General features: G+C 38.1%; 1 protein-coding gene across 1 annotated transcript; it reads left to right on the top strand.

The window, feature by feature from the left end:
- The first annotated feature begins 2160 nt into the window (after window positions 1–2160).
- On the top strand, window positions 2161–3056 carry LOC109219260. Its single transcript, XM_019383705.1, has 2 exons — window positions 2161–2485; window positions 2578–3056. The coding sequence occupies exons 1-2, from the start codon at window positions 2161–2163 to the stop codon at window positions 3054–3056; spliced, it is 804 nt and encodes a 267-aa protein (XP_019239250.1).
- Window positions 3057–8260: the final 5204 nt, after the last annotated feature.

Below are 8260 nucleotides of genomic sequence, written 5' to 3'. Positions count from 1 at the left end.
AATCCATCTTTCATAGGTGTACGTATTTCTTGCACGTCTGTGTTTATTTACTCGATTTGTCAGAAAATCTATTGTCGCCTTCTAACCGTGCGCATAAGCTTGAGTCCCGAACCATAATGATACTACCTCCGTTTTAATTTAGATTAGGTAGCTTGATTCGGTACAGAATTTAAGAGAAAAAAAAGACTTTTAAAATTTATGGCCTTAAAAGTTTAAGGGGTAAAAAACTTTGTGGGGCCATGATATTTGTGTGATTGTAAAAGCTTTTCATTAAGGGTAAAATGAGTAAAATAAAGAGTTTAAAGTTAAATTATTTATCATATACACCTTTTGATAATACAATATGTTTTTCTCTCTCTCTCTTCGCTCTAGCTTCTCTCTAAGCGTAGGTTAATCTAACGTACGCACTGGAGCTCCATGGGAAGGGGGCGAGGTCGGGGAAGGGGACGACCTAGAAAAGAGATACAAATAGCGTTTGGAAGTTCGATGCATGTCAATCCAAGGAGAAAGCATCAACATCAAAGCAACCAGTGACAAAAATACCAATGGAATAGTACCCAGCCTTAGATCCGTCATCGAGCTCAGCTGTGAAAGCTATAACAATGGAGGATGTGGAAAAAACTCCTATAACAGAGAATTCTAAGGTGAAGGAAGAAAAACAGAGTAAACTAAGTACAGATCTAGTACAGAAAGAGGTGATTCCAGCTCGAGAAGCAGTAGATGCAACAGTAAAGAGTGACGAGAATCAAAAGGAAGCAAAGGAGATGGCTAAACCAAAGTGGAACTCACTATTTGCTGGAAATAGAGTGGCAGAAAATGGAATGGCCCTAAGCTACTTTCCTCCCCAAATTGTTGATGGGGAGATGATAGTACAACTGGAATAAAATAAAGTTGACAAGGAAGCAGAGAAGTGGGAAAACTCACTTATTGTCTATGTTTTGGAAGAGACACCAGGGTATACAATCATGCACAGGTATATTTCTCAAATGTGGAATTCTATTCCTATGCCAGATTTGTATTTGCATGAGGAGGGATATTATGTGGCTCGATTCAATAATGAAAATGATATGAATGAAGTACTCTTTTCTGGACCTTATACTATGAGGAATAGACCAATTATTCTGAAATTGTGGAACCTTGGTTTTGATTTTAATCAAGAGTTTATGACAGAGATTCCACTATGGGTAAAGTTCCCTAAACTACCTATGAGTTGTTGGGGATGTGGATCATTAGGCAGGATTGCTAGTGCATTAGGTAAACCTCTATTTGCTGATGAATGTACAACTAAACAAATGAGGATTTCCTATGCTAGAATGTTGATTGAAGTTAATGTATCTAAGCCACTGCCTGATACAATAGTAGTAATGGAACCAAATGGAAAAAAATTTCAACAAGAAGTGGAGTTTGAATGGAAGTCCCAATTCTGTCCAAAATGTCAAGTTATTGGACACATTTGTACTAAGAAACCTGAGTAGCAAGTGATGGATAGACAAGTACAAAATAGAAGAGGAGGGGAATAAAAGAAGATAGTGCAGGAATGCAAGCCTAAAGAAATTATGAATAAGCAGAGTGATGGCCAACAACAGGTGACTACAGAGGTCAATCAAAATAAATTGGATGATAGTATGAACAAACTGCAACAACAAGAAATTGCAACACCAGCTGAGAAGGATAGAAGTGTCACTAAAGGAAAGGAGCAGATGCCTAACCCAGAATTGAATCTAATCAACTTTCCACAGTTGAGTGCAGTGATGATGACCAAAGCTAGAACTGGATCTTCAGGGATAAAACAGAGAGAGATGCAGAGAATAAGGCAAGTTGAACCTCCTGACCTAGGAAGACCTATCATTGCTCAATGACTTGGCTATTTCGGAATATTAGGGGGTGAATAAAATGTACAAACAAAAAGAGTTAAAGAAATATATAAAAGCAAAAAATATAAAAATCCTGGGATTGGTGGAAACAAGAGTTAAGCAACATAGATGCAAGAAGATAGCTACAAAAATTGATGCTAATTGGGGCATTGTTCATAATTATTCAGCTGCCATCAATGGAAGAATCTGGTTGATGTGGGATCAAAACTCATATAGTGTAACTGTGCTAAGGGTGGAAGCCCAATTAATACATTGTGAAATCACTACAAATGATTTTCAATGTGTGATGACTGTTGTTTATGGCTTTAATACTGTGGAAGAGAGGAGAAGTTTATGGAGTAGTCTGGAAGATATAGCACAGAGCACTAACTGCCCATGGTTAGTATGTGGAGATTTCAATGCAATGCTAGTAACTGCTGATAGACAGAGCTCTCATCCTGTAACATTCAATGAAGTTAAGGATTTCTCAGAATGCATTAACTCAACTCTATCAAATGAATTACAGTGGAAAGGTGCTTATTATACATGGAGAAACAAGCAAAAAGGAGGAGAAAGAGTCAATAGAAAAATTGATAGAGCTTTTGGAAATCATGACTGGATGGGGCCATGTTGTACTTGAATATGATCTACCTAATATTTCAGATCATGCCCCTATGCTGTTAACCCTGCTTAAAGTGAACCAAAACATTAGAGCACCTTTCAGATTCTTCAACATATGGTGTGAGCATGAACAGTTCCTGCAAGCAACTGGATAAAGATCCCATGCAGAATATCTGGAATAAAATGAAGGCAATGAGACATATATTCAGACAATTAAACCAGAAGGAATTCAGAGTAACTGTGGGAAAGATTGACAAAGCTAGAGAAGATCTTCAAAGAATCCAGACAGCAATGAAAGGTAATTATGATGACAGTTTGCTAATTGAAGAGAGAGAAGCCCTGATGAATCTGGAAAAATGGAATCTGATAGAGGAGAGTATATTGAAGCAGAAATCTAGAGCTCAGTGGATACAGCTTGCAGACTCAAATTCAAAATACTTTGCTGCTGTTATAAAGGATAGAACTCAAAGGAAACAAATCAAAGAGCTCAAAGCATTGAAACATGGTAAGATGCTGACTAATCCTAATGACCTAAAGCAAGAAATTATTTCATTTTACAAAGGGCTAATGGGAAGTTCATAACAGTCACTAAGGGCAGTTAACAAGATAGTAATGAGTAAAAGACCTAAACTCAACCATGAGCAACAAATGTTTCTCTGTTCCTCAGTTACAGAACAGGAGATAGTGGAAGGGTTGAGATCAATTGGGAATGATAAATCCACAGGGTTGGATGGATACAATGCTTATTTCTATAAAAAGGCATGGAGTGTAGTAGGTCCAGAAATCATAAAAGCAGTTAAAAGGTTCTTTGAGGCTAGCAGGATGAATAGATCTATCAATTGTACATCTGTGACTCTAATACCTAAGAATGAGCATCCTACAAGTGTGAAGGAGTATAGACCCATTGCTTGTTGTTCAGTATTGTATAAAATCATTTCCAAAGTCCTAGCAGCAAGAATTCAGAAAATAATTGCAACAGTGATATGTGAAGCTCAAACTGGATTCATTCCTGGAAGGAAGATCTCAGATAATATCTTCCTAGCACAAGAACTGGTGAAGTCATACACAAGGAAAAATGTGTCTCCTAGATGCATGATTAAAATAGATCTTCAAAAGGCATATGATTCTGTTGAATGGGTATACCTGGAGCAGATGTTAGATGAGATGGGAATTCCTAGACAGTTCATTGTATGGGTACTAGAATGTGTGACAACTGCGAATTACTCTATCTTGGTCAATGGTAAACCAACAACTCCTTTCAATGCAGCTAAAGGACTTAGGCAAGGAGATCCAATTTCTCCTTTCCTATTTACAATAGCCATGGAATATCTGAGTAGGATGCTTAATGAAGTGAAAGGAAGTAAAGGATTCAAATATCACCCAAAGTGCTCTAAGCTATCAATAACTCATTTGTCCTTTGCAGATGATCTTTTGCTACTTTCAAGAGGTGATATTGAATCAGTGGATACTATTAGAAGATGTTTCATGGAGTTCTCTGATTCCTCAGGTCTTCAAGCCAATAAAGATAAAAGCTCCATTTATTTTGGAGGGGTTACTAAAGAGGTTCAGAATCAAATACTGCAATTGCTAGAATTCAATAAAGGTGACCTACCATTCAGATATTTAGGGATACTTTTAGCTACAAAGAAGATATCCCTAATACAGTGGCAACCTTTGATCAACAAGATGGTATCTAGAATTACTGCTTGGACTGCCAAGAAGCTCTCATACGCAGGAAGGGCACAGCTAATCCAAACAGTATTGTTTGGTATTCAGGCATATTGGTCACAAATATTTGCTATTCCCTCAAAGGTATTAAATGCAATTGAGGCTTACTGTCGAAGCTATCTATGGTTTGGTACAAATACAATTACGAGGAAAGCTCTGCTAGCATGGGAGAAAGTGTGCACTCCAAATTCAATGGGTGGATTAGGATTGATAAATATGAGACATGGAATAAGGCAGCAATAATTAAAGCTAACTGGGACATTGAACATAAGGTGGACAGACTGTGGATCAAGTGGGTACACTCGTATTATATTAAGAACCAACAGTTTGATCAACTGATCATACCGGTGCATGCAGGATGGATGGTGAGGAGAATCTTTGAAGCAGGAAGATCTGTGACGCTGGTTCAACACAGCAACAAAAGCAGCTTAATCAAGCAGATTTACCTTCAACTAATTGGCAACAATGAGAGGATACCATGGAAGACACTAAGGTTTGGGAATGATGCTCGACCAAAAGCCTAGTTCACAATGTGGCTGCAGATGCAAGGGAAACTACTAACAGTGGACAGAATTGCTGCTTGGGGCATAAATGTGGATCATGTATGTAAACTGTGCAATAGGCATAATGAAACAAGGAACCATTTATTCATGGAATGCCCTTATTCTATGGAAATCTGGCAACGGGTACTAAAATGGATAAAGGTTCAGCTATTCAAAATAGCACAATGGGAGCAGATGGAGAACTGGATCATTGAAAGAGCAAAAGGCAGAACAAAAAGAGCTCAAGTGTTCAAGATGGCATACATAAAATGGGTGTATGCAATATGGATAGAAAGAAAACAACGCTGATTTGAAGGCAGATCAAAAAATGCAAGTCAACTGGTGAGGAAAATTGCTTATGTGTGTAGTGTTCGAGCACCAGCCAGAATCAAAGATTGGTTCAGCAACTTAAAGTTAGTTAATTCTGGTAGTATGTGTTTTAGTCGTTTGTGAATATTATTGGATAGTAGAATGTGATGTAGTCTACTATGGAACTTATATGTAATCATTTTGGTGATTAATAAAAAATTTTAATTACCAAAAAAAAAAGTTAAATTATTTCCAAATTTAGAAATGTGTCATTTATTTTGGAACAGACTAAAAAAGAAAGTATCTCATCTAATTTGAAACGGAGGGAGTACAATTTTGGAGAGTCTGAAACCTAATTGTGGTCTTTTTGGACTCAAACCACATAAATAGGTGAAATAAAATTGATTACCATTTTATATGTAGTGTGGTTATTCATCGCGCTATATCTTAAGGACACATTTTCCCGTTAAGGTATTGCGCGGTAAATAACCGCGCTATATTTGAACTTTCCTGCCCAAACAATAATTCATCTGAATTTTACTGACCCACCGATAATTGAGGGTATAGCACATGCTGTATATGCGCTACATATATAGCGCCTATAATGCATGCGCTATACCCTCAATTATTGTACCCCTGGACTATTTTTTTTCTCATTTAAGGAGTTTTAGAATTTGGTAAAAATCCATTCAAGATCCTTCAGGTCTTCCGAAATATTTGTTCGTTAAGTTATTTTGCATTTTGTCATAATGTGCGAAGAGCGAAAAATTAGAGTTTCATTATATTGGGGGGTGAAGTTGTGGTGGAGAATAACTCAGTACTCTATAGTTGTTCTCCACAGTGTCATGTTAAGTTGCCGCTTACAATGGAGTACGATAGATTGGTATTGTTGTTATGTAAGAAAATGAGTGTGAGCAAACGTTCGGTAAATATTAAAATCATCGGAAGATATCCGTATCCTGTTACTCCACAAGGGGTTGCTTGCTATGCTTAGTTTAACATCAAAGACGATGAAACTCTGACAGATCTTTTGAGGACTCCAGATGAACACCGGGAACTTCTTGTGATAAAAATGTTGGAAATGTACGTGAAGGCTGAAGACGTTCGCAATATTGAGTTTCCGTAAAATAGGGATATCTCTCAATCATCGAGTGGTTTTTTTGGAGCAGTTATATCCGAACAGGTTCCGGATGAAAGAGTTTGGCCAGATCTAAACTTATCTCTGCGGGCGAATGAGGAGCGAGAAAATAATTTCTCCCCAAGTTTACATAATTCACAAGCCGAGTGGTAAACTTCAATTTTTCTTTGTGTTACGATATTTATTTTTATGTATTGTATTTGTACTAACACTCATATATTCCACAGGGGGTACCGGCCAGATATGAATTTTACAAGTTATGAACCAACAGACAGTTGGAATATGCCCAATTTTGGTGTGTTGGATCATGGTGGTCCATCCGGGAGTCATCAGCAACTGTATAATGTGCATAATAGGATATCAACAGATTATGATTTGTAAGTTAAGTGATAAAATTTATATGTAATGTTTGGATGAAATTAAGAAACTCATTATTTTATTGGTTGTGCAGGAAAAACGAGCAACTTGAAGGTCATGTCCTTACTCAATTGCTCGAAGAAGACATATTTAATCGAGATCTGGCAGATGTGCAGAGTCATGAAGATGATAGTGATTATGACAACAATGCTGATGAGTCTGGAGATGACACACCATTCCCTGATGAGGGTGATGATGATGAGGACGAGAATGATGAACCTGATTTGACTAGGGAACATGCTCCACCTACCGTTAGACCAAGAGTGTACGAGTCTCATGTGCCGTTTCATTCAAGGGGAGATTTCCTACCTTGATAAGTCGACAAGTATGCCGGATGTGGATGCCCTCATAAGGGATCTTGATTAAATTCAGAAAGCAATGCGAGATGAATATAGAGCAACGATGCTGTCAAAGAATATGCTTTTTGCTAATAAAGCACGCCTAAGAAGGGCGGTGCGAATGTACAACATAAAAGAGTGTCGTGAGATCGTGGTTCATGAGTCATCTCAGGAAGTATACAAGGTTATTTGTCATAGATGGTTTCAAGGTTGTAATTGGATGCTGCGTGCGAGAAAGTTGAAAACAAATTTGTGGATTGTGGGGAAATACATTGGCACCCACACTTGTGAAATGAATACATTCAGTGGGAATCATTTTAGCTTGAATGTTGACTTGATTTCTCTTGTCTTGATTCCACACATTGAAGCATCCATAAGGTACAAGACCAAAGAGTGTATAACATCCGCCACCAGGTATATGGATGTACCATTACCAAAAGAAAGACATTTCTCGAGCGTAAATGCGCGTTTGAAATTGTTTATGGTAACTGGGATATGTCCTTTGCTGCTCTACCCAGGTACATGGCTGTATTGCAGCACATTCACCCCGGGACCGTTGTTGAATGGAAGCTTGAGTGGAGTCCGGAAATGCCAGAATACATATGCAGATATGTGTTCTGGGCATTTAAACCAGCCATTGATGGCTTTGTGCATTGTCGGCCGGTAATATCCATAGACGACACTCATGTCTATGGAAAGTATGATATTAAGTTGTTGATAGCCGTTGCATTAGATGCTAATGGAAGTATATTTCCCCTAGCATTTTCTATTTGTGCCAATGAAAGCTAAGAGATGTGGAAATTGTTTTTGAACCATTTGAAGGATCAAGTTGTCAGACAGCGTTCAAGTATTTGTCTAATATTTGATCCGCATGACAGTATTTTAAGTTCTGTACAGAATTTGCGTACATGGCAGGAATCGTATGCCTACCACTGTTACTATGTTAGGCACTTGAAGGCCAACTTCTAGAGGGCTTATCCGAACAAGGACTTACATGATTTAATGTGGATGGCTGCAACAGTTCACCAAGAGTGTAACTTCCAAAGACGAATGGAATTGATTAGGCAGGAAGACCCAGAAACGTATCGTTGGTTGATGCGACATGAGCTTGACAAGTTGATTTTGCATAAGGATGGTGGTAGAAGATGGGGAATTTTGACTATAAATGTGTCAGAGTCTTTCAACGGGTTATTGAAGTCTGCACGTGGATTGACTGTCACAGCCATGGTGCGGATGTCATTCAAGCAGATGGCGGAGAGGTTTGTTGAACGATCTAGAGGTGCATCGTCATTGATGGAAAGGGGTGTTGAATTT

Source organism: Nicotiana attenuata, unplaced genomic scaffold (genome assembly GCF_001879085.1).
Source record: "Nicotiana attenuata strain UT unplaced genomic scaffold, NIATTr2, whole genome shotgun sequence".
NCBI lineage: Eukaryota > Viridiplantae > Streptophyta > Magnoliopsida > Solanales > Solanaceae > Nicotiana > Nicotiana attenuata.
Note: the sequence above shows the minus strand (reverse complement) of the source record. Positions and strands in the feature narration are given on the sequence as shown.

What these genes read in the sequence shown, in the direction of transcription:
- LOC109219260 (XM_019383705.1), top strand. Translation starts at nt 2,161, where the DNA reads ATGACTGTTGTTTATGGCTTTAATACTGTGGAAGAGAGGAGAAGTTTA. An exon ending in TGACTGGATGGGGCCATGTT is followed by an intron (nt 2,486 to 2,577) that starts GTACTTGAATAT and finishes AGCACCTTTCAG; the next exon opens with ATTCTTCAACATATGGTGTG.